This window comes from Trachurus trachurus, assembly GCF_905171665.1.
Source record: "Trachurus trachurus genome assembly, chromosome: 15".
NCBI lineage: Eukaryota > Metazoa > Chordata > Actinopteri > Carangiformes > Carangidae > Trachurus > Trachurus trachurus.
In genome coordinates, this window is record NC_139906.1 from 12,647,953 (window position 1) to 12,675,250 (window position 27,298).

A 27,298-nucleotide genomic window follows, 5' to 3' on the forward strand; every position below is an offset into this window, starting at 1 on the left:
CACAGGCAGTAGGAATCTGTCAAACTGTATGAAAAATAAATAACGTTTTGAAATTATTCATAGATTATATGCAAATTAAATGTGAGCTGTACATGATTCCTATGATGGCTGGACTGTTTAAAGAGGGGAACACACTGCATTTCTCTGCCATACACATGCAACGTCACATCAATAGCTGTCACAACACATCAGCCTCATTGCTGCTCTTTACCTTGTTACACACACACACACACACACACACACACACACACACACACACACACACACACACACACACACACACACACACACACACACACACACACACACACACACACACACACACACACACACACACACACACACACACACACACACACACACACACACACACACACACACACACACACACACACACACACACGCTTAGCATTAGCATTTAGTTTTCTTCCCCCTGAGGTTAAAGGGTCTCCTCTGCTGTATTTCTCCGAAAGCCACTGCTCCATGCTTAATTGGAAAATAACAAGTTCAATTTATGCGTCCTTGGAGCAACATAATCAATATTAATTCAAATTTCACACTGACGCCGTCAAGCTACTTAGCTCTGTTCTTCTAGAAGAGACCTAGATTAGACCACTTGTTCAATCAGCCAGAATTTGCACACTAAGACTCTGATTTCCCGCTGGTTTACTTGTTTTGCTAGAATTGGCACATTCCATGTTTAATTAACCAGCATCTGACACATTGTCCTGGAAACTTCTCAGACTCACTTCACGCCCCGGCTCAGCATATTGGATTAGATTTACCGAAACTCTCATAATGGCGTCAAAAAATGCACCTTGCCAGCCAGTGTGGCGTCATTCCTAGAGGGCAAATTTAATTTAAGCTGAATTAACTCATGACTTCCTGGTTTTTCTCCTGCTCTCACTCCTCTCACAGCCTGGATGTGTGAATACAACAGAAGTCGACATAAAGAAGTCCTCCAGAATGAAAAATCCCCACAAAACCAGAAAGGTACAGTGCATGTTTCTTTAAAGGTCAGGGTTCATAACACTGGGACACAGTCGTGGGCAGACTGTGGTTGTCAGCAGTTGTAAGACAACTATTGATTGTTCTATTGTTTTTAATTTTATTTTTTTCCCTTGTCTCAGTCCGTGTATGGGCTGCAGAACGATATCCGTACCCACAGCCCAACTCACACCCCCGCCCCAGAGGCCAAGCAGCCTACAGAAGAAGAACTGCAAGAAAAGGTTAGATCTGCAGGGGGCGCTCTAAGTTTAAGTTTTATTTGCACAACTGTAGAATCAACAAAATAAATGAAATTTAAAAAATAAATAAAACATGTGCGGGTGAGGTAGAAGCCCACTCTGGGCTTATTTTTAAACGTCACCTATAAAAAGTAATCACACAAATAACAAAGCTAAACAAACAAACAAACAAACAAACAAAAAAATAATATAACTTGAATAGCCTTACAAACAAAATAACACAAAATAGAATAAAATAAAAGCAACAACAATTAATTTTAAGTTAAAAAATTAAAAACTAAATAAAAAATAGCAAATTTCAAGGCATTACAGAGAGTCCAAATTATGTACAACAATGTTTTGTAATGGGAGGATTTTTTAGTTTCAGTTTGAATCTGGGCAAAGACAGAGAATTAGTAAATAAATGCATATTTCTGTTCCATAACTACTCTACTATTACAGATATAAGGCTCTGCTTTAAAGTGCATGGTCTTAAGCACATGGCACATTCATTGCATGTTCATAAACGCTTTGGTCTGAAATCCATTATTTTAGCAGTGGAAAAATATGTTGAAAAGAACCGGCAATATACTACAGTGCCACCTCCCATTCCCTTTAAAGGGCAAGTGTGCTCACACCTTAGTGGATTGCTAATATGATGGTGCAGTGTCTCCTACAGAATTAGATTCTATTAGTGGTGAGTTGATGATTCATAATGAAACTGTGGTGGACCAATTTAGCCGAGGTGATGAATGGGAAACACTGTGGTGGAATTACCAGGTAGTATGAGAGAGCGCTTCTCTGTAGAGCCTCATTTATTTTCCAAGAGACATCCATGATCAATGGCTATGTTGTACAACACGCGATAAGCCACGCAAACACACAAGATAGCAATGTTCCAATAATGCGCCTGACGGCATTTCATTTTAAGACCAGCATGGTCTTATGGGTGCTCACATGAGAGCAAGTGTATTTGTTATTGTTGGTCCGTGCATCGATCTGAAACGAGCACAGAAAATGGTGTTTCGCTTTGCACTGAATGTAAGATAGACCCCAAGATCATTAACAATTTGGAGTCACTGCTACAGTAGCACTTAAATTGTAGCTATGGTTCTCCGTCTGTACTGTAACTTAATATAATTTTTGGGCATTATTTTAAAAGAATTATGATACGTGCTAAAACAGAGCAATGTACCATAGAATTAAAGTGCACACACAAAATTAGGGTTAAGTAAAAAATATCTTACAGTTGGTGTGTGAATATACCGGCAAACCAACAATTTCTTGTGAACTCATGGAGACAGATGTGCGCTAACTGTTCTCTCCTATGGTTTCAGATCACCTTTTGGCAATTGCAATTAGACAGGCATCGACTGAAAATGTCCAAAGTGGCAGAGAGGTGAGTGATGTTCTTTTGTGTCTTTATTCAGTTTAGCCATCGATCTGTTTATTGAGCTGTTAAACTGCCTAACATGGCGTGGAATTAAGAGCTCTGACGACCTTGAGGAGCGATTGGGCCCAGACAATGCCCTCTGTGAGTGTTAGTGCCGGCAGTGCCAGATGGCACCCACAGTGTTGGTTTATTATTTCTGAAAGAAAGCTCTACTCACCAAAGAGTTCTCTCATGTTATGTCTTTCATCTCAAGTTTTCATTTCACTTCGCTTTCCATCAGTTAAAGCTCACCATCGACTGAAACAACTGATCAAAACACAAGTAAAATTTCTACCAGTGATGCCGGCCGATGTCATTCATGTGTTCTCTGTTGTTTCCTCAAAAAACAGTTTGCTGGCCTACACAGAGCAGTACGTTGAATACGACCCTTTCCTAACGCCACCAGATCCATCCAACCCCTGGATCTCAGATGACACCACACTCTGGGAGCTTGAAGCCAGGTGGGTGTAATGTATATTTCTATGTGTGTCAGGTATATTTTCACAGGTTATTGGGTGTTTCTTTGCACACAACAGTACCTCGTCCATGTTGCAATCTTGTGTGTCGTCCTCCAGCAAGGAGCCAGGCCAGCAGAGGGTAAAGAGGTGGGCTTTTGGCATCGATGAGGTTCTCAAAGACCCTGTGGGGAGAGAGCAGTTCCTTAAGTTCCTGGAGTCTGAGTTCAGCTCAGAGAATCTCAGGTACGTGACAAAATATCGATAAGGACATACACACAGACAAACACACACACAAGCACAATAAATAAAAGTACTTTTTTGTCACTGAAGAGACTGCTGTATAGTTCATTCTCTAGATGTTTTAAAACCTCACTCCAGGGCCCAATCTGCATTTAAAATATGAAAGATTGTCACATACAAGATATTTACGAATATACATAGAGGACCATTTTGCTTCCTTTACAATACAATAATGATTTAAATAAATTGTTCCATTAGATTACAAGAAAAAATGCATTCATATTGCAGATATTCTATCAGCAAAGAAAACTAAAAGAATGTCCACTGTCAAAGTGTTGTAATAATAGGCCGTTATATATTGCATTATTTCAGCAAGTATTTTGATGCTATTTTGGTCAAGATAGAGATGCACTGATCAATAGGCTGGCAATAAGGATAGGCAGGTTTTAAGATTGATAAACTACCTGCTGATCAGTCACAGATATCTGGGCAAAGCTATTCAAAACAATCAACATAATTTCTTTCCTTAACTATTTCTCCTTGATCTCAATGGAAAACATCATGAGGTCAAGGAAAGATGATGAGGACAATTCGTAAGGACTTAGCTGTGCTTTTTTGTAAGCAACTTTATTTTTAACACATGGACAATCAGTACTTCAACCCCAACCACAAAAATAAAGCAGACAGGACTGAAACGTTGAAATAAGATAGCAAGAACGAAAAATACAAATAAACTAACCCTAACCCTAAGCAATAATGAGAGAGAAATATGGAACTGAGCAAAGGGTCAGAATATATTAGATTCAGACGAAGCTATAGGAGGATGTTTTGTTCTGATGGTGATGATGGTGCTATTAAATATAAAATGCAATATGCTTGTTCTTCTCAATGACTCCTAAGTGGATTTGAAAGAATAGAGATATGTGGATCCGAGCTTCTGTCAGTTGTTTCCCTAAGTTTTGAATTGTGCCACAAGCATAAAGAAAGTGCTCTGTTGTTTGCATGTCAAGGGGAAACTACACATGTATATTGTTTACACAGGAATTCATATTTCGTAATGGAAGTGTTTCTTATGAAAAGGAGAAAAGAGAGGAGGCACTGAAGCTCCTTTACTTTATGTGAAGAGAACTCGACCAAAACAGTGTCATGGCGAATGCTCATATTAGTCAGTTAGGAACTTACCTGAACAAAAACACCTGTCGACCGAAGCCTTGGCTGAAATTACACTCGAGCGCCACAAAGTGGTTCATGTTGCTCTTGCAGCAGTACGAACACACACAGCTACAAACACAGGTGGACCAGGAACAGCAATGAGTTAAATTAAAAGCTAAAAGCTAAGCTAGTAGCGCGGTAACCTCACCTGAGCGAGACGGCTTCCTGCTGAGCTGCTGCACGCATGCGCACTCACCCACCGGCGTTACGGCAGCGGTGCCCTCGGTCAGGAGGGCCGTTCATAATAATAATAATGCGCATCATGTATCGATGATGATCGATCTGAAAAGGTGTTTAGCAGAGATCAGTCACGCCATAGAAACTTGAAGACTCAATTGCCTGTTCAAGGAGAGATACGAAATATTTGTGTAGCGCTCAGCAATATAACTATATCTCATAATATCATTTAAATAATAATGATTATAAAATATTTATATAAAAACTATAATAACAAAATCGAATTGGCCAACATCTGAATTATGATATTGACCTAATTAATGGGTTTTTGGTATTTTAATCTGTAACGTTTTGCCATATTTTATATTCATATTATGTTTTAAATTTGCAAAGCAACCAATAACTTAAATGGTCAAATAACTTTAGTAATATATATGAATATGCCATTAAAATGTAATGGAGTTAAAGTGTAAAGTAGCATCAGGTGAAGTACCTCAGCTCTTGAATAAAAATATTGATTACTTACTTGATTACTTCTACCACTGCTTCTCTATGGCAGACTGGATGATACTGTGGGTAAACTGTGGCAGTATGTATTGGCAGTGTCTAATCCTAGCCCTCCCAGCTGTCTCAATGTTTGCAAATGTGCAACCTCCTCAACCACAAACCAAACCAAGTCTTAAGCCTAAAATAAATGGTTAAATTAACGGCAGCAGCTTTTTGTTCCCACATGGGACCTCACAAAGTGACTGTGCTAACAGATATTTTTTTTGTCACAACTTGATTAATGGAAGCGCGCACACACACATGAATGAACACGCGAGAGACTGTGAAGGATTTAATTCACACTTTGCTGGGCTCCAACACACACATACACTTAAAATAATCGCATATGAGAAACATTACCAGAAACATACACTATACATTGCAGGACACCCACTGTAAATGGTCATATGATTCTTCCAGAATAAATACACATCATAGTTCAATGACTCTCTGATAATTAGAGACTTGATGAATATTACCGCACTTGAATGGGTCTTTATGCTCATATATTGTAGTTATAGATTCATTTTCATGGCAACATCATGGAAGCTAACAACTATCATTCTTACCGATGGGGTCTTTGTTTCTTCCCATGCATAAGAAGTAACCCACAGCGATATGGTTTCTTGGAGCAGAGGACGCTGATAGAAGCAGCAATTTTAAAATATGCACAACTGTGTCTGTGGCTAGAATAACACAGGTGGGCAGGAATATTATGTTAATCAGTTTATTCATGGTAACGGCAACGGCAATGATGCCAAGTATTAAAGGCACATGCAAACATTTAAATATGAGTAGAGTAACCACAGTGCAGGATGGCTCCTCTGCTCCGTCTGATGGTAGATGTCTGTATTGCCTCTGCCTACTGCTGTTAATATGGTCAGTTTAATTGAATTTAGTTAAATGAGTTGAGTGTTATGTGTATGGCAAGTTTAAAAGTAAACTTGGTATTTTGCCTCTCCATTATTTAAAGTCTGTCAATGCTGACGTCTTTCTGCGTATGGCAAACACTAAAAATAATTCCTGTTGCTCTTACTGTTACGCATTTCTTACCATGTGTCCTTCTCCGCTGTGATAACAAGCTGGTGGAACAAATTCTTAAATGTAATGTCTGCGAGATGGATTAGTTTTGAATTATTAATAGTACCCCTGTGTTCTGTACAGACTGTAGTTTGCAAGTTTTAAAAAACCCTCTGAAGTATTGTAGTGACTAAGAACTTAATATTGCACCAATCAGAGTCTCACCTCAGCAGTAGGCCATGTCTAACCTTTATACATTGGCCATTAAGTCTGGTGCCTTTTTAGTGTTTGGGTTATTTATGTAGATAAATAAATAAAGCCTGCAGCTCACATAGGGCTAAAGTTTACATACTAATATAAGACAGTTCAACTGTGAATATGGAAAATGCTAATTCCATTAATACACTGAAAGTCTGCCAAGGCAACTCAGAACTGGGCTGATCCACAAAAGATGTCATCACTGGATTAGTTTAACTTCTGACTATAAAAAAAATGAATGATTGTTGAATCTGTAAGTGATTAACTCATTATATTCACACACTATCACAGTTGATCTTTTAAAGTGGATGTCTCCTCAGCCATAAATAACTGTAAATTAGTTGTACATAGCTATGATGCAACTATCATACTGTTGACTTTTGTCCGTAGGTTCTGGCTAGCGGTCCAGGAGTTAAAGAAACGTCCTATCAGAGAAGTTCCCACTCGGGTTCAGGAGATCTGGCAGGAGTTTCTGGCCTCCGGGGCGCCCAGCGCCATCAACGTGGACTCAAAGAGCTACGCCAAAACCACCCAGAATGTCAAAGATCCCGGACGCTATGCCTTTGAGGATGCACAGGTGAACGATTACTCAAGAACAAATGATACAAATACATCCAATCACATTTGACGTTATTTTCGGAAGTGTTTTTTGTATGATTTTACACAGCAACATCCTCTCTTCTGGCAATTTGTGAATCACAGCTCTGTTTTGGTACTCACTGGAATTTTTATTCAGCACAATCTGATATTTAGCTGATGCTTTAATACATTATTTAACATATCATTTTCATATCTTGTGTTTATACAACAGGAACACATCTACAAGTTGATGAAGAGTGATTCTTACAGTCGTTTCATCCGTTCCAGTGCCTACCAGGAGTTATTACAGGCCAAGAAGAAGGTAAAAAAAACAACAACAACAAAAACAGTCTGACTCAAAACACTGGAAACACACTGGTCTCAGTTTGACAATAAGATCAAATGCAGACAAGTACGAGCAGAGACAGTGCATGCTTCCAACTTTTGTTGCTGTTCACTGACGCTCCAGTCTTGGTGAGGCTGAAACTTGCCTTCCTGGCTCCCACAGTCATCCCTTTTTAAAGTCTGTTAAATCACACTAAGCCTATTCCCAGAAATCCACTCACATATTGAACAAGTTGTTATAATTGTTCCCACTAACTGCAGTATATACAGATATTTTTAACCACTAAGGGGCAGAAAGTTATTGTTCTGAGATATGGCTATTGTTAGGTTATATGTGAAACCCATGGCAGATTTAGAACAACATAGGCCAGTTCGGTGTTTGGTCTCAGCTCACTCCTGAACTAAAGCTTGTCTGTCTTTAGCAGCAGTGTTGGATCTCCATCTGTCACTCCTTTGAAATTACATGCAGTCATTTGTGTTGATAACACAACTGTCGCTTAAAGCGAGCTCAATCACATGTCTCCTACAAACATGTGCTGTATCTCAAATGAATATAAAATTCCTGAAGTACAATGTGACGGAGTGGGTTAGCGGTGCGAACCAAAGAACATGTCAAACAAAGTGGCTCCTGCATGTCAGCAAGGCATTAATAGAGTCTGCTAAAGGTGTGGGTGATAGAGCGGCTGATCGGGACTCCTGTCAGGCTCGGAGAAACCATTATGAATAGCAGAGACACGACGTGTGTCATAACATGATGAATAATTCAGAATTACACAGGTGTATGTATGTGCTTAAAGCCTTCTCCGTCTCACGCCTCCTACACTTCCTCCGCTTGTCACTCTGGCAAAGAAGATTTTATTATTACTGGCAGGGATTTTAACAGGAAGAGGCAGACAAATCAGCCTCAGTTTCTAGGTGTACGCTATGTTTGTTTTCTCTCCAACATCAAAATATCCTGAGAATACAGTGCACTGGAAGTGACTCTTCACTATTAAGCCATGTCTTTGCCCTTTTTAATGGCTTTATAACGATGACACTTATCGTGTGTGTTTTTTTGTCCCCACAGAAAAGTAAGAACTTGTTCTGAAGGCTCTTGCTTCCAGGTAATGTCCAATACAAAAGGATGTGTACTCAACATTGGCATTGGGTTATTGTATATCTTGATGGCTACAAACTAAGAGTACTTATCCTCTCTTGTTGACATCATTCTTTTCTCCACCTGTCTGTTCCTCTCTCCTCCTTTCTCTCTCCTCCCTGCGCAGGGGAAACCACAGCATCCAAGAGGCTGACCAGTCATGTGCCATCATGCTAAAATCAATGCCATCTCTCTCTCTCTCTCTGGGACATGGAGAGGGGGGGGACCATCTCATCTCTTCATCGTCATTGTCTGTCCATCCGCTCTAGGCTCAGCCGGGCGATGAGCTGGGCCTTCTGTTCGTCTGTTGTCCACCGGATGTTGCATGTCCATGGAGAGGACGCTCCTTCTTCTCTCTCCTCTTACAGTACCTGATATATTTCCAGTATGCTCAGAAAGGAAGGCACTGCTGGACTTGCGAGGACACTGACAGACTGGTGAGATGAAAAATGCCATTGAAAAAAAAAAAAAATCTAATCCAGTATTCCAGTTCTTTCCATCGTAACTGCTGGATCAGAGCCCCCTCTCTCACTTCCAGCTGAAACAAATGATGTCAGAGAGAAAAAAAGAAAAAAAAACACATAGAGAAAATATAAAATGACAGCTTAAACTGATAAATCTAACCAATGTCATCGCTTTACATGATCTGAGGTCACAGATACTTTGTCACGCTATGGGAAGTGTTGTGCAGAATGAATATACAATATATATACATATATATATATTATGATTATTATTATGATTATTTATTGTGCATTTATTTTGCTTTGAATTATTTTATTGCACTACAATAATTAGCACATATGGTTTTCATTGCACTTGTAAAGTCACATTCAGAATTACAAAAATGCTGTCTCCTGTCTTATGTAGAACATAATTCTTTGTTATTCTCTCCTGCATTTATTTTTATACCATATTTAAAGACACTTTTACTTACTTGTATTATTAAAGTTGGCCCTCTATCTGTTACTATGGCGTGACCTTGGATTTCATTCTTTTCTTTCTCTTTTCACTTCTTTGACACGCAAGATGCCACTGTAAAAATTAGTGCAGCCTTCATTTCTTTCACACTTCTTCTTTCTACCACTAGAGGGTGATAAATTATTTCCAACAGCAGGGATCTGCTTCTTTTCAACCAGCTCCTCTTCAGCACAGATCAGCAAAATGCACCATGCTACTTTGCAGACAAATGAAGGTTTGTCATGCAAAAGTGTCATCATCCTCTGGCCTCTTGAAGGCGTAATTGTTCAGACTGCTCCCATCTGAGGTTTTGCAGGGTCTGTTGATCTCTCGGTGCTTTGATGGCAGAAGTGACAGTCACTGTTTTCGGTCTCTGTTCCTAGTGGTCAGCTTAGTAAGAGCCACAAAACAGACAAACATTATTGTCTCAGTTGCATCAAGGAATGCAAGTTGTGGCATTTTTCAAAGCACGCTGTTAGTGTGTCTGGATACATGCATGCGATGATTTATGGATTGGGGGTGATGTGGTTACAGTGTCAATGAGAGAGGATAATTTAGATTTTTTTTTTTTTTTTGAGGAGATTGCAGTTTCTTTACATTGTGGCAAAATGTCTTACACTTACCCCTGAAAATGTAAATGTCAAACACTGGAGAGGAAGGCAAAAATAATCTAAAGGAGAAGCTTTCAGTTTGATTGGTTTGATGTGTCATGGATGGCCGGGCATTACAACAAAGAGAAAAAAAAATATCAGTAAGCAGACAAAGATAGACACAGGGAGAGACAGACTTAAATGAAAGAAGTGAAGCTCGGATTGAATCACACAATGACCAGGGCCAATAGGAAAAACCCTCCCAGTCTTGAGGAGGGAAGGGGTGGTGGGGATTCAAACTGAGGCAGGCTTTACAGTGAGTCGAACTCTCTCAAAGACAGACTACAGGCAGTCTCCACAGCACTAAGATACGGGTTTACTGGGACTCCAACCTGGGACTTCTCTCTTAAACCTGAAAACGAGAAGACTTCAGAAAAAAAAGAAAATAGAGAGTCAGCCAGAAAGAGAAAGTCAGACAGAGATACACATTTTCCAGGAAGATGGAAAACTGATTATGTCCAAGACTTTGACTTTTTAGCAGGGACGGAATAAAAAAAAAAACAGAAAAAGCAGGAGCGGGTACAAGCCTGAGGATACTACAGATTATGTTGCCATGGAAACCGGAACCTGGAAGCGGACGCAAGGACCACTGAAGGTGGATGACCATCCCTGACTGCATCTTCGACACATTACTGTCCTGCTGCGCACTGTGGTGAGAGGTACATAAACCACACGTCACACTTCACTGAGATAACACCTTATTTAACACTTTGTCAGAAATTTACGTTCAACAGTTTCACAACTTGTAAGAACTTTTTAGGGGATGTTTTGAAATGTCAAGTACTATAACAAAAAAATATGTTCTAATTCCAAGTCAATGTTTCATTCAAGAACGTTGTTTATGCAAGAAGATACACGTGGACGTACAGTGTACTGTATATTACCTCACTTCTTTGGCTTAACTTTCCATTTAAACATCAGGATTTCAAAATACAATGAAAAATGCTTTCAAGATGGACATTCTTGGCAGTGTATGTGAGGGAACACTGACTAAATATACACATATACAGATTTATGTATGTAAAAAAAAATAGCATGTGCCATTTCAAGACATTGAGATAGGTGTAGCTCAGTGAGTGCGGCTCCGACATAACCCACGTGAGTGTGAGACCGAGTGACTCAGTGGGTCTGTGAATGACTAAGCGCAGAACCATGTCATTCGAACAGCGGTAGTCGAACAGCTACTTAGTATTTCTGCCAGCAATGATGGTTTGATTCCCACTGGGGCCACCCATCATAATAAAAACATGCATACCTTTAAAGTACTGTAGGGTGTTGTGGATAAAGGTGTCTATAACTAAATGACTATAATTAGTGGCTGGAGGTTCTGGGGGAATTAGTGTTGTGAGTGAGAGAATTAGTGAGTGATGACAGCATGTTGTACTGTGAGTCTCAGTGAGATTAAGAGTCAGTTTAGTTTTTCCAGTGAATATGAAAAAATAGAGAATGACATTTAATGAAGGTAATGTAACATAGGGAACCTGTATTCTGTATGGAAACAATAATCTATCCCTTTTCTTTCTGTTCGTGTACAGGTGTACAATATATCCTTGTATGTGTATTAATTTTGACTATTACTGTATTTATGTGTAGTCATGTGTATTCCAAGATGGTGTGTGTGTGTGTGTGTGTGTGTGTGTGTGTGTGTGTGTGTGTGTGTGTGTGTGTGTGTGTGTGTGTGTGTGTGTGTGTGTGTGTGTGTGTGTGTGTGTGTGTGTGTGTGTGTGTTAGTGTGCGTGCGGTGAATGGTGGGGAGTTTGCCTTCTGATCCTTCTTACAGCTCCGGTGACTGCACCACCTTGTACAGTCCGCTCTGATGTCAAAGAGGATTTAGCACACAGACACATTACAGTTTCTTTAGCAGCTGAAAACTCAGCGCTGTAAGCCTCTAAAGATAGTAAAACTGGTATTTGATAGAAACCTTAACAACATTCTTAAGATGTGAAGTTTACGCTCTTACACATGAACAACACGCTTGGGAAAACAGATTAAAACGGCAGAGAAAGGCTCTTTTCTGTCCAGCTGTGACGACTTATTTTTCAACCGACAAGAACATTCACCTTGCTTGTGAGCAGAAATATGGCTTAAAACGACTTTTAAACGCTTAAACATGCTGCGGCCTGTCCGTGTGCCAGTCATTGCAAACTCATGCTGTGCAGCCAAACATTGTTCAAACCCACATTATTTTAAATTCTAGTGGGGATCCTAAAGTTTCCAAAGACACCAAATAAAAGATGCTCTAGACGTCTAGAATATGTCTACTTGATTGAATGGTAAACCCATAAAAAGACATGGAGTCTTGGTCTCGGATATTTCATCCATAAAAATTATATAGCTTCAGTGAGGCGCTGGAACAAGCTGGGGATAAATGTGATTCTGTCAAAACGCGTGAAATAAGGCCGTTTTAGCAACTTTAAAGCTACTTAAGGGGAAACTATATGACAAAGCTGTATGTTAAGGATTAAATAAACCCTACTTTAAGTGCAAGTGGAAGGTGGTGTTAATCACTGTTGCTTCATAAGTAGTGTCATCCTGATCTGGAATGAGAAACGTTGTACTATCATAGCATCTCTAATTGCCCTTCATCCACCACTAAAGCACTTTATGTTGCTGAGGTGAAGGAGTTGCCGAACATACTTGCCAGTACTTAGCTTGGAAAGCATTATATCTGGGCTGCTAGTCATTATCAAGATGGATTGTGGTGACAAATGGCTGCCCAAACTGCCTAAAGCAGCCTCCTGGCAATGTTGGCATTAGACACATTTGCACAGAAAAGCCCCCAAAAGGAGCCCCCACCATCTCCCCAACTGTTAATGAGCCAACAGCCGAGCGTAGTTTGGGAAAATACAATCCGCAAATGCAGATAATGACATGGTTCCTCTTTGTGTAATTGGCTCCAAGTGAAAACATTTCATTTACCTCTCTTTCCCGTTTTCTCTCGCTCTCTATATCCTGTGTGTGTGTGTGTGTGTGCGCGGGTGTGTGTGGTCATGTATGGGTGTGTGTGTGTGTGTGTGTGTGTGTGTGTGCGACTGCCCGTGTGTGATTGAGGTTTGAGCTGCACGGTGAATTAAATGCAGTTCTACTGTAATTAACTGCACTTACCAGTCTGTGTATGAGACTTTCTGACGCACCAATAATTGAGGCATCAGGTTTTGTTTGTTTTAACCTGCCTTTGAAGACATGCTGGGAAGATGTTTCACAGGGTTTTGTGGAAGCACATCTGTGTGAACAAATTTCAAAGCCTTGACAGGATTTTTCTCTCGCCTCATTTTTTATTTTTGTTTTTCAATTATTTAACAGCCGAATATCTAAAATATTTAAACACTTAGGGGCTAGGCTGGAGACTTTCCTCGACAATTGTGTTTTTCATTTCACTTTGAGATTTGGAAAAAAAAAAAAAAAAAAAAAAAAAGGACCCATTGTTGTGCAGACAGAAAACATTACCACGGTATTATAATGCCATTCTGAAGAACAAAACATAACAAGTTCCCACTGATGATAATAGCTGTTTTCAGGAAGGCTTGTGTCTAGCTCAGCAGTCTCTCTGGTATTTGTAATTTCATTAGAGGTCTGAATTTTGGAACCAAGGTCTGCCACAGTTCAGCGAAGCATATCCCCCCAAGTATTTGTGGTTCTGGTAAAACATAAAGCTGTGTTTGTGGACAATATTAGTGTTCGGCAGACAGAAAGGTCCGGTTCAGCTCTGTCTCAGCATTAACACGCGAAACCACAGTCTCCTTCCGTCAGCAGGGCTGTGTGATGATGTGCGTCGAGCAGGCACACGCAGATGGAGTGACAGAGAGAGACAGATGGGGAGAGAGAGAAATAAAGAGGCAAACAGCTTGCGGAGAGATATACAGTAAATGCAAGGAGGGCAGGGTATATACTGTACATGAAACCCAAGTGGGGGCTGGTTTCATTTCCCAGTAGGTCATCTGTCCTAAAGCCCATCATCTACTCCCCCCCTTTCCTTCTATCTTCCATAACTTCAACCACTAACCACCCACCCATCCACCTCAGTGCTCCCCCCAAAGCCCCTGAATCCCTACCCCAAAACCGCAATTTGTCTTGCTGCGGAGACTGATGAAGATAGCTTGGCAGGGTCGGCACTATCATACTTAGGGCCAGGTTTGGGAGTGGAGAGGGAGTGCGGCTGCCGACTGTATAGGCCATCCGTCATGGCCTATGTACACAGTGGGTCAGGTCGTCCCTCCAGAGTCCCTGGGGCTTCTGCAGACTGTAGCTCTCCAGCGTTACAGGGTGCCTCTTTAAACGATGGACGGAGAGAAAGAGAGAACAAGAGCCTGCACAGAAGCACTGGGGAGGGGTAGGTGGGGGTGGGGGGGTTATATATTTAAATACACAGTCAGCAGGAATAAGACAGTGCAGTTAAAGACAAATGAGACGTTGTTGCACATGGAAGGTAGATCACTGGAAGATGGAACGGGGTCACGACTCCCAGTTGCAGTAGGTGGTGGAAAAGCCCAGCGGGAGTCTTTGGTTTAGTTATTCAAACCTTATGATGGGCGTGGGCATGTGTGCTGGCTTGTGTGTGTATGCAAAAATGTGTACATATAAAGTCTGAGGTGCAGATATTTGAGAAGATGCTCTTCATTGAAATTTAAATTCAGAAAACACCAAATATCAACAGTGTGCCAGGTCTTTCCTTCCTGCGCAGGTTTCATCTCTTCCAGGGATCAGATTTCCATTAAATGCATTAAAAAGGAAAGTCGATTCTCTGTGTCTATGTAACTCCTCAGTATATTTCTTGATATCCTTCAGAAAAGTCCTAGTTAGAATTCATGCTACATCTCGGCTTGATGGACAAACAGCTGCTGTGTAGCTTAGGGCAAGAACTGCCGGGACAGTGATGTGTAGACTTGAGTGCTCATGCAGTTCGGACAGAGCTGCCATGACCTCAAGGTCAAGGGCAGAAAAAGGAGGCAAAAAACAAAGTGGATTATGATAAAGTAATTTGTTCCATGTCAGAGTGAGTTGCAGGTCCAGAAAAGGAAGAAAGGGAACATACAAATTTGCACAGCAAAGAAGAGTCTGTGAATAGGAGCAGCCAATAGCCTTGAGGCAGTTTGGTTCTCCGTCAGGATTTCTGACTTGATGTCATGCAACGCTTGTCAAGAGCAACATCTGCTGAAAAGATGCTTGAGTGATGGTCAAAAATGTGCTGGCACAAATACTGACAGCATGCGCACGGGTGGATACTCCATCCTAAATGGCGAAGAAATCATCTCTCTGGATCTTTTCGGTGTGAGCATGATACACAAGACATGGCCATTACGGACACTGCAGGTCATTCGCAGTTCAATTTGCTCCACAGTATATCACCAAAGAGTAGAAGAGTGGACTCCCAAAGGGTGCTGTAGAGTTCCCCAACTCTTCCCCTAATAACATGCAGATGGGCCTCTCTAATGCCTGTTTACATATCTGCGGCATAGTTCATGACTAAAGTAAGCAAAGCCCTAATTATTTTACCCGGCGACGGGACCAATAAAATCAACTTCCCCTTCTCGTTATGGGTGTTTAAGTGTATCCTTTGATGGCGGAGCTTTGTTTATTTTTGGAAGAGTTGCGTAGCTGAGAGGAAAGCAAATAGAAGTAATGACACAGAGATGCTGACAAATGGGGGCCCTGGTGATGGATTCATTTCCTCAATGATGCCTAGAAGGCTATCCTGCAAAGGTGGTTGAACATGAATCAGAATGCATATTCACACAAACATGATTGGCAATATTCATATCATGGTAGTGACTGTGTGACTGTTGTGTATCATCACATGCTGCCTGAATTAGTGCACCGCCAGCCTCAGCATTTTGCTCTCAAGACAGCAGATGTTTTCCTCTGTTTGGAAATGTAATGCAATGTAATGTGTCTCGATCTTTTTATAGAATGCTGTGGAGAATAACTATCCCAGTCATACTGGCTGGGGTGCTCTGCATCACTGCAGAGACCAAAAAGCCTCGGCCCCAGGGATCCATCCCATCCCCGTACAAGACCAAAGGAAACCTGTCATCAGAGCGTCACCACCGGCTATTGCAGCAGAAACCAGAGGTTCTATCCTCCAGCCGAGAGGCCTTGGTGGTGACCGAGCGCCGCTACCTCCGCAGAGACTGGTGCAAGACCCAACCCCTCCGTCAGACAATCAGCGAGGAGGGCTGCCGCAGCCGCACTGTGGTCAACCGTTTTTGCTATGGCCAGTGCAACTCCTTCTATATCCCCCGCCATATGGGCCCCAGCTCGGGTCAGGGCCAGAGTCGAGGCCAAGCCTCAGGATCTGGAAGGAAAAACCACAACAAGGCCCAGGAGCCGTTCCAGTCCTGCTCCTTCTGCAGGCCACACCGCATCACACAGCTCACAGTGCAGCTAGACTGCCCAGACCTACAGCCCCCATTCAGACACCGTAAGGTGCAGAGGGTCAAACAGTGTCGCTGCATGTCTGTGGATGTGAGTGGCCATGGAAAACTGTGAAGAAAGACTTAAAATAGTCTTTTTAAGAGGACATCTGACAATTGTCAAAGCCAGATATTCAACACTTTTCTCCAAATAATGACTGGCTTCAAGTTGAACTATTTTACAATGTGTTTTAAAAATAATGACTGATCAGCAATAAAATTACATGCAACATGGGACTGGTGTTAATTGAACTATGGCACATCATTCATAAAATCAGAGACTATCAGCCATATTGGCGAGCTGATGCTGTTTTAAGAGACTGATTCATGTGGCCATGCAAGAGACACTGATGATGAAGCAGACAATTTTCTTTCCTGTTATTTCACAAAGTTCGTATTTACTTGCTTTTTGTACATTTGTTTCTAGATTCCTATGTGATAAGAAAGTGCCTCTGAGTTTTAAATCCACAAAACCCTTTGGACTCCAGGAGAGACCATGCTGATAATGCATTGCCTTATAGAAACTAAGCTGTGCCCTGTGACCACTTTTACAAGGTTTTTGTAATATGACATGTTTTTCTGCAGGTGGATCTACAGTAATTACAGTCTGAAAGTGATGATTTTAAAATTGACTGTTTAGAAATGTTTTTATCTGTCACGCTGTATCTATGCCTTAACTTATATGATGTCCTAAATGATATATTATGTGATGCTAAGGCCATGATTTCAAGAAACATAAAGCAACACAGCAGTGACCAGTGGCATCCACCTGCTTGGACATGAGCCTGGCTGTATATTGTACATTTGCCACAAAGATACTAGCCAGTAGGAAAAACATACTGCAGCATGTGTAATGAGGGTGCAATGCAATATATACAGTATATATATAAATATATATATTTTATGTATTTGTGTAAGTATGTATGTGAAAAATATATTAAATCTATTTCATATAAAATCACAGTGGTGCTTAGAGTACATGTAGTAACACAGTTGTCAAGTGGTAAATGGAAAACAATCAGCAAAAACAGAATTTCTATTAAAAGTTAATGTAATTTCTTTTATTCAATAAATATATTTTTTCATGGTCAAGGGTATTTAATTAAACATTGTTGGTATTGCACATGAATGTCACATCACATAATCCTATTGCTCAATTAGCATATGGGATTTCACACACTCGCACATCGTGGGAAAGGCCAAACTGATTCCAAAAGGATTTTGCTTGAAACACAAAGCAAGTCGACAACACTTCTCAATAAAACAATATAAGGTGTGTATTTCAGCACATCATTTAAGGATGCATGGGCTTTTTGACTGAAAACAAAAAATATATTAAACCACAATAGAAGAGATGCGTCATGTAAAACATAAAAACATGTAAAACATAATATTATCATAAGGTTCTGAAACACATTTGATGAGACGATTAAGAAAAGTAAACCTGCCATGTTCCAGCCTGTGTAAAACAGATTTTTCTTCTTTACATGAAATATTTACTTACAAATGATATGTCTTAAAAAATAAGCTCTGTACTACAGCACTCGTCTGACCGCTCCACTGTGCATTAAGGCACTTTCTGTCTGGCAGGCGATCCATACCTACCGCATACAAAGGTTATAAAATTCTGTGCTTTTCACCATTTAGGGAGATATAAAGAGGAAGTGTTCATGCCTGCCCAGTAAAGAAGGCCTGGGAATTGCACTAAAAAACAAAATAGGCTACATATGGCTTATAAAATACTGAGAAAGCTTGGATATAGTGTTGCTACAAGTTTCATTTTCTGGTAAATGACTCAACAACGTTTAATCATCCCAGCTTAAAGATGTGTTTTAGTAGCAATATTTCATTTAATTATGTGAGTGCTATCAAAAGCTGGCTGAGAATGTAACATTACCATAATATCCACTTTGAACCAACTCATAATAAAAACAACTCTAAATCAATTGAAAACAAATACTGGAAATAAGTAAATGTTTTAAAAATGACTGATGAGTCGTGTCAGATTGTACAAACAGTGCTTGTGCAACAGGCTTGATGATGATCATTTTCCATTCTCTGCTTCAGATCTTCTGACCCAGCTTTGCTTTCTGTGGAATAAAATAACAGGTCTGAGTTATTTACAGCTGGCAGCACTGGCACTTATCTCAATATGTTGCTGCTGGAGCCAGGAGTGTTGTTTCTTCTACACCCTGACAAGTGTTTGTACAGAGTGGCGTCTGTTTGGTGAGGAGATGATGTGCACAAAGGTAAGACAAAAAAGAAGGCAGCAGGTAGTGCTGGAGCTACATTAACTTAATAAAACTGTAATAAGAAGTGCAAAGACGTACTATTCCAGTTGCATGTTTGGGTTTCACACTGTAGGAAGCCTTCTCCCTGGCCTGTTTGAAGCAGTCCTCAGCCATTTTGACCCTGAAAAAGAGATTAGTCATAACTATCAGTCCCCCTGTGGAAACCAAGGAGCAAATAATTGAATGGACACACACTCGCTCTCTGCTGAAATTCACTATTTTACCATTAAAAATGAAAGACAGCGCAAAAATCCCAGCCTGCACCGTCCGCACTTTGGTCATGTGGTATTTGGACACAACGATCTCGGTTTGTCAAAGGGCCAATCCTCCTACTTTGAAGTGACTCACTCCAGTTTACTACTGCACAGAGCAAGCCAGCAGTGTCACTACTCATTTGTGCCTTAAAAAGACAAATGATCAGCGTTCTGGCAATGAGTGAGAACAGCAATTTACACTGACAGTCCTGCATCGTGCCTACACCCATTACATGGTTATTGTGTGTGCCAGCGTGTCCACTCAGTGCAGGTGAGGATTGATATCTATAGTTCCACTAGAGTCTCAAAGGAAAAGCAGCAGACGCGGGTTGGGATGACTGCCTATGGCAAAGGGCAGAGAGTTAATGCTTTCAAATTTGTTTTTATTCTTTCCTACTGTACAAGCAAAGCTTGTTACATTTTGCTTTTCTTACAAATACATATCACAGTTCAATCTTCATTTGGCATAATGGACCAATTTGCTTTTTTGTTGACATATGCAACACTATCTTTATATTCATCAAACCACTGGAAGCTAACTGGATGCTGCATGTGTTTTTTTCATTACTGGGGTGAGGACATAGATTTGGGTCATTTAACCTCTTTTCCCTTCATGAATTTAAATGAATTTGATAGCATCTTCAGTGAACACGAGATGTACTGCAGGTTATTAATGGTTCGGAAACTTGCGCTTGGGGAAAATTATAAATGTAGGAACACTGGTGTATCTGTAATAACATTTGTAAAAGGTCAGAGAGTGGTGTCTACTTCCAAACGACAAAAAACAAGACCCTGATAGAGTCCTGTCAGAAGAACGTGGGGGTATCATATTCAGAGACAGGAAATGTCATATTCTCACCGTTCCTGTAACATCAGCTTATTCTGCTTCTTCCACTGGTCTTTGAAATCAGTGGAAAACTCGTGCCAAATGGAGAATAAAGTGTTGGGAGAGGCTTCTTTCTCTCCAGCCTTGGGTTTAACTGAAAAGGACAAGCTCAACTCCAAGAAGCTGAGGACAGAGAACAAAAACATTACTTCAAGACCAAACTATTACACCATGAGATTACAGAAACCTACACCAATTGTTGTGAAACCTGGCAATGCTGCACAAATATGCGAAAAATGAAAGTTAATCTTGGAATAATATGCTTTTTTAGAGGTTTAGTGGTAGGGTAGCATAAAAAACACAAACCAATGATGACTGTGCAGTTCAGAGGACAAACATCCATAAAAAATGCAATTACTGACACAAAAACAGCAAAGTCATTCTGATATATTAACTAGAAACTCTAACGGACAACTTTTATATATCTCATTTTGTGTTGTGCTTTGTCATTCCTCTCCCTGACTTGCATATGTACAGTAGAGAGTAAGCATGGGTGAGGTGAGGCAAAAGAAAAAGGTGCAGAGTTATGAGGCAGATCCAGCAAAAGAAACATGTGCACATGGCAGGAGATGACATGTGTAAAAGTGTTAAATGTGGTGGCCATTTGCAGTGGATCAATACGGTGGACAGGTTGGGGTCTCTTTGTTTGGAGTGTGCTATAGGAACACATTCCTAGCCAGCAGTAACAGAAGCCTGGAGCCAAGGCTGTCTACTCTCGCTCCGCTTAGATAAACAACACAGACACCGCACAGGGGGCCTCCCGTCTACTGAAGGCCTGGCATGACGGCCTGCACCTTCCATGTAACCGAAGGAACCAGGAGTCCTAAATATTGACAAAGCAGCAAGATTATATTTCTTCACTGCAGTGAGAATTTATCACTTCAAAACTGTATTGGATTGCATTTTATCCAGTGTTGGCTGCAGTTTCATATTCAACCTCAGTCGCTGCTGTGACACTCGAGAAAGGACCAAAGGTAACCCATGCAACAGAGCAGCACACACTGCATTTATTTTTCAGCTGAAAAAGCTGCAGAAAAATGTTTATTGTTGAGATAAAGAAAGATGAAAAAGTTCTTACATCTTTTGCGTGTCTTCCAGCTGCTTCTCCTGGGTCCCCAGCTCTGTTTTGGCTGACAATAAGTAAATGAGAAGACAAAACGCAGTGTATTGGTAAATAACTGATTCAAACATCCCCTGTAGAAACATCTTTCACTTGCAGTGCAAGTTGAACATATGGGAGGATTCCACATGTCACCATTACTTAAACCAACCGTCATCTACAAGGTCAGTGCTGTGCCACCAGGTTATTAAGTGTTGGATTGTCCACTGTTGCACAACTGACAAATGAGCACTGCAGACCTCAGGACAAGTGCTTCTTTGTGCCGCGTTACATCGAATGGAGACAGATGACTGTGTGTGTGTGCGTGCGCATGTTTGTGTGCCAGAGGCGTGAGAGCAAAAGAGAGACAGCGAGAGGGTAAGAAAACGGGGAGTTGGACACCATGGTACACATTAGGAGGTATTTCCAGCAGGCCGCAACACTTATCTCTGTGGGCCATCAGGATCATTTTGACTGTGTTATAAATTATGATATAAGAGAAGGGCAGTGAAACGTGACAGCCTCAGTCAGGAGACTGCTGCAGGTTATGACTTATCAAATTTCAGATCTGGGAGCAGATTTTGCAGCCCATTTTTAAATATGTATTTTTAAAAAAAGCTTTGGTAAAGTCAATCCAGCGATGTTTTCCTTGCTTCTTCACTGTGCTGCTGGACAGCTGGCAAAAGGTTAGACAATAAATTCTCCCGCACAGCTTCTCTGTCCCCTGAAGGTCAATAATCTGCAGCCGCTCTAGCCCTAAACTGTCAAATGACCAGAGATGAACTACAGCCTCTGCATGGCTTTCCAAGGCAGATACGACAGGAGATGGGACAGAGAATCTTTCCTGGCGCAAATCTTTGGGAATATCTGGTTGTTCTGTGTAGTTACGACCAGCGCCACATCGGAAGATCCCAGACAAACCTGCTGAGACCAGCACTGTGCTTCACTATTCCACTGTGCTAAATCACTCAGTAGCCCACTATTGTGTCTCCCTCTCCGCTGACAGCTCATAAATAAATGATGACATATTGATAAATAATATGAATGGGGCTTGCTAAAAGCATCTTACTATCAGGATCATGTTCCATCGCTCAAGCAAAGACAATTTAAGATGCTACTTGCCACTTACTATAACCCTGAACTGGAAGATCCCTTCGTGATGTTAAAGCTATTTCAAGAAACACTGAATATCAATCAAGGGAGATAAACTGTGACTCACTTAGATAAACCTTCCCCTGACACTGAATGATTCAGTATGAACTCAACATGATTAATCGTGCTCTTATGTGCTTATTATGATGATACGAAGACTATGGTGTCGAGGTGCAAGATAAGCAAACTGATAAAATTGAATTTACAACAAAATAAACAAAAATGAAAACATTTCAAGAATATTATCTAACGATTGCCATTGCACTAACATCATCAACATGATTAAGATGTGTATATTTAATCAGCGATTTTGCCAAATTGTGGCGTATAAACATGAAAACGGTTCAAAGTCTGGTGTTTCACAACATCTGCCCACATGATGTGACATCCTTGGCAGCAGAGTTGCAGTTGGTAGAAAAGGGAGGTGAGTTTGACAGCAGCCTTCCTAATCTTTATGTCCATCAGAAACAGATTATCACATGGCCAGTGCTCTCTTGCAAGTCACAGTGACTCCATCAAAGGCCTGCATGCATGAGAATTTGTGAAGCGAGCGGGGAAAATCGAGCTAGACCAAACAGCCGAGCTCCAACGAGTCCGCTCCCACTGTTATTCTGTGGTTAGTTTCATGGTCAGAAAATAAACAAAAGCGGTTTAAACTGTGGAGCCAGAAACAGTTTAACCCCAGGCTTTTTAGAAATTACAGAAATAACAAAAATAAGACATTTGGCTGTTGTTCTTTTTTTCACCGCCGCAGTGGAGGAACCCCAAGAATCCCGTCTGGAGCCTTCTGAGTCACATGTCCATGTTACGGTGCTTACATTCTGCTCTCAGAGGGAAAAACCTCGTCATTTGCATCAAAGAGAGAGCTCCCATATTTCTCTCAAACACAGAGAGAGAGAGAGGAAAAGAGAGGGGGAGAGGTGGAAATGGGAGACATGCTTTCATCTGCAGACTTCCTTTAAAATGGACAGTGAGCATTACCGCGGAGGAACATATGCTATATATTATACTCTCATTTGAATACAAAAGCAGTTGGTGAGAGGCCTGTGAGCCTGGTCCTTCAGAGAGATTGGACACAGTCAAATGAATGTAGCCAGGGTCAAAGCAAAAGCGACAGAAAGAATGGCATTTGGCTTGTTACGTAAAAACAAGCATAACAAACTCAAAGTCTTACACCTTTGAAGTGGACCACAATACCCCAATATTGTTGTAGATGTCAGATTATGGAGATAAAAGCATGACTGTTTAACATCTGGTGGACATGACAGATGAACACAACTACACTTTCAGTGGATTTTGCCGTAACTAGAACAAAAATGAAATACAAGCACTAAGCCACCTTGAGAACAGAAGACTTGTTTTCTATCTTTGCTCTAATGGTGTGTAACACAGATCTTTCATTGTGTTAGCAGGACGGCACTGAGGATGGCAGTATAACGGTCTCTTGGTGCACGAGACTGAAATATCTCAGCAACTGTTTGATGGATTGCTGTGAAATTCGCGGCAGGTCTCCATGGTTGCCCAGAGGACGAATCATAATGAATTTGTTTAACCTGTGATTTTTCACTGAGCGTCTGCAGGTCAAACTTTTCATTAAGCCAGTGAAATCTCTCAATGTCTACCTGATATTTCATCTTGCACGTCCATGTCATGGCTGGATTGCCATGAAACCCCCCACCCCAAGAATGAATGTAGCTCCACCATTGTCTGGCTTATGATCAAACAGCTGAAAAACCAGTGACATTTCCATTATCCTCAGCTGTATGTTGTATTTAGTGCTATTAGACTGCACGCTAAACTATGCTGGTGAATGTGGGAAACATTACACCTGCAATACGTCAACAGATAAGCCTGTCATTGTCATTGTGGGCATGTTAGCATGCAGACATTAGCAGCATTTTGTCAGAGCACCAGTGTGTCTGTTGCCACACAGCTGTTAGCATGGCTGTAGAGTAGACTCTTGGTCTAGTTGGAATAAAAGAGCAGTGAAACAGGATATGATCCTCATTAACAATAAATTCATCATCATCATTTTAACAGCCTTTTTAGTAAACATCATACTGTGTAGGGTTATTTGGTTTCTTAATGACAGTGAATTAGGGCGAGCAGGCAGCAGGGTGCTTCTTATCGCTCTGTCATTCCTCTGACAGCAAAAAGAACAAACCCTGTTATTAGAGGGGCAAAGGAGACTGGGGTCGGAAAAATAAATGAAGACGGGAGTTGAGGAAAAAATGCAGGGAGTTTAAATACAGGCAAATATACAACGGTAAAATGTTATGATGTCAAAAGTACAAAGTGAAAGGGATCAGGTGCCGAACATGTCAGTTTTCTTCCAGCCTCTCAGCCATCCAGTTCTCTTCTCTGCAGTCAATTTGCCAGGCGCCATGACAAGTTCACCTTCGGCCATCCTGATTCCTCCTTTGAGGCAGAGCAAGATGTACTCTTTTATAAGGTAGAGAGATCGAGATAAACGAGCCAGAAACCAAGTGCAGTCATAATCCGTCAAAGCAGATAGGCAAACTTGAAACAATGGCTGTGAGTTATTCAATACACATTGGAATAAACATGCGTCCCTATGGAAACAACACTGAGTGAACCCTTGTGTGCGTATATCACCCAGAAAACAGCACGAAACAGATTTGGAAATGTGTCTGCAGACGTAGAAGACCTACATCATTCTGATTGATGAGCTGCTTCACATGCTCTCACACCACAGAGGAATTTTCAGCTTAGATATACCAAGGGCATACAGACACAGGGTACTTTTTCAATTAGGAGGGATAAATTATTTGTCTTTTTAACCCATTGTGTGATGGCAACACAGATGAGAAGACCATGTGTTAACACCGAGTGACCATCATCTGTTTCATCACACTTAAAAAGGATGACATTCTACACTTTTTTTTTTTTTAAATTGTTGTCAAATTGAGGAAAAGACCAAGGCTAACAATGCAGAAGTCTGATTATTACATTCTTATTTTACAGAACATATAAAATAATGCTAAACAATTTTAAAAAGGGCTACTTTCTTCTGCCGCTGAATATGATTTCTTGCTGGGAGTGGGTGGTGGTGATTGTACTTTGACAAGCGCTTTGGCTATCATTGCATTTACGAGACAAGAGGTTACAGTGTGCCCTCTGAGCGGCGCTGCAAATTTCAGGGCCGATTGGAGGTGACAGTTAGTTGCTATTGGAAAGTGATGAGACGAGCTGGGGCTAGCTGGGTAGCGTGCTAACTTTGGGTGAGAAAAACATGGAGATAGACACAAGAGTTAACACTGGCGTCGCTTTCCACAGCTGGAGGCAGCTCTTGGCGTGCATAACAATGACGTTTGTTGCTTAACTCGCAATGTTTCTTCTAGACTGGTAAGTAAACAGCTGGTGGTGCTAATGGTGGCTACGTAGCAATTGCAAAACCTAACATTAGTTTCTTTAAAAAGCTGGAGACATTAGTTTTTTAGCAAATTAAACTACTTAAAAAGGAATAAATGGTATATATTTGTGGGCGAGTATCCATAGTGCCAGCGTTCATGGCAATGCCAGTGTTTATGCCAATAAAGGAACATGTTGGCCAAAGCAACAGTGTGGTTTTCAATGGTTTTAGGACAACAGTGGAGCTCTATGGCTTAAAGCAATAAGACACATCAGGTTCTGGCTAAAGCAAATTCATTGTTGGTTATGTCTTTCAATGGGAACAAAAAAATATTACTCCCTGATCAGAATGTTTAAAGTCTTAAGAATCATCTGTTCCAGTTTATTTGAAAATAAGACTCACCTTGGCTTAGAAACGTGTCCATCTTGTCCTTAAAGGGCTGCAAGTTCTCTTCAGAGGACAATTTGCAAACTTTCTCTGTCTCTGTGGAGCATGCTGAAACAACAAGAAATGATCGTGATGAGGAATGATCAGGGCGATAGAGCCATATTGTGCTGTAATTACAAACTCTACAGTACACTTCACCCTGCTTGAGCTTGCTGTGATAAATCTCTCCTGAATTTATGCTGAATAAGTGTTGGTAAAGACATAATGACCCATAATGACTAACAAGGCACCCGCAGGAACCAGGAAGGCCTGCGCTCCGATCCCGGGAGAAACTTATCGTCACGCTCTATCTGCAAACATAACGGATACACAAACTCAGCTCAAGGCCTTGGAGGTGGAGAGGCCGAGCGACGCTTAAGGGAACGGGAAGGTCGGGACTAGGCAAATGGTAATTCATAGACCATATGGTGCCTCAACCTAAAAGGTACACAGTGAGTTCTCTCCACTGAGCTGCTTGCTGATGTCCTTCAGGCCAGCCAAGGCCATTTCTGCGCCGCCTACTTATCAGAACCTCCCTCTGGGAACTGTCATCGAAGCCCGTGTCTGTTAGAGCACTCAGCTGGCTCTGCTAGGTAATGAAGAGGTCTGCAGGTACAGCATGTGATGATGTATTTATGAACGGACAGCATGTGCCACTGCCACTGGGGTCGAAGCCGACGCAAGTCTATCTCCCCAGCGAGCAACTCCATCTTTATGAATTGCAAATAATGAACAGCCTAAAGAATCATTATGGTCGAGGAAAAACAATATTTGGCAACACGGATCAAGCACCTGATTGGTTTAGCAGCAAAGATACATAAAACATGATAAAGAACAGACCGGGTTTCGGGAATTGTCGATCAAGCTGCAGGCACACAAACACACACACACACACATACACACTTATACATGCTCAAATATGTGCACATATACGTTAAACGAAAAAATACACACTCATTTTTTACCACTTGTTGGCACTTTAATCCTTGGAAAGTGTTCTGCGTGCTGAGTGACTACAGACAGAGTAATGAAAGCTAGTATTTCCCAGTTGCCTCATTCATTAGGACTCTTTTTCATTCAACCAATCAACGTTGGCTCGTCAAGCATAATTCACTTTCCATACTTTTACTTTTATCCTGAGGTCTTGATATGCACTAAAGCACATTTAT

At 41.1% G+C, this 27,298-nt stretch overlaps 3 protein-coding genes across 3 annotated transcripts in view; 2 read left to right on the forward strand and 1 right to left on the reverse strand.

Annotated features, from left to right (window-relative positions):
- Nucleotides 1-8,580, forward strand: part of rgs7a (regulator of G protein signaling 7a) — a gene marked incomplete at its 3' end in the record, with an annotated part of 50,871 nt that extends 42,291 nt beyond the window's left edge. Inside the window, exons 10-17 of the mRNA XM_083987514.1 lie at nt 919-993; nt 1,131-1,229; nt 2,564-2,625; nt 3,009-3,119; nt 3,234-3,359; nt 6,960-7,146; nt 7,381-7,470; nt 8,560-8,580. Coding sequence (XP_083843640.1) covers nt 919-993; nt 1,131-1,229; nt 2,564-2,625; nt 3,009-3,119; nt 3,234-3,359; nt 6,960-7,146; nt 7,381-7,470; nt 8,560-8,580 — 771 coding nt within the window. The remainder of the gene's footprint in view (nt 1-918; nt 994-1,130; nt 1,230-2,563; nt 2,626-3,008; nt 3,120-3,233; nt 3,360-6,959; nt 7,147-7,380; nt 7,471-8,559) is intronic.
- A 2,135-nt stretch (nt 8,581-10,715) lies between these two features.
- Nucleotides 10,716-16,885, forward strand: grem2a (gremlin 2, DAN family BMP antagonist a). The gene is made up of 2 exons (XM_083987950.1): nt 10,716-10,897; nt 16,145-16,885. Exon 2 carries the CDS (start codon nt 16,146-16,148, stop codon nt 16,722-16,724), a length of 579 nt encoding a protein of 192 aa, XP_083844076.1. The 5' UTR covers nt 10,716-10,897; nt 16,145; the 3' UTR covers nt 16,725-16,885.
- Nucleotides 16,886-18,615: 1,730 nt separating this feature from the next.
- The window catches only part of fmn2a (formin 2a), a gene marked incomplete at its 5' end in the record, with an annotated part of 35,559 nt that continues 26,876 nt past the window's right edge, over nt 18,616-27,298 (reverse strand). Inside the window, 5 exons of the mRNA XM_083988586.1 lie at nt 18,616-18,738; nt 18,979-19,060; nt 20,053-20,202; nt 21,158-21,209; nt 26,106-26,198. Of these exons, the coding sequence (XP_083844712.1) occupies nt 18,712-18,738; nt 18,979-19,060; nt 20,053-20,202; nt 21,158-21,209; nt 26,106-26,198 (404 nt within the window). The 3' untranslated portion in view covers nt 18,616-18,711. The remainder of the gene's footprint in view (nt 18,739-18,978; nt 19,061-20,052; nt 20,203-21,157; nt 21,210-26,105; nt 26,199-27,298) is intronic.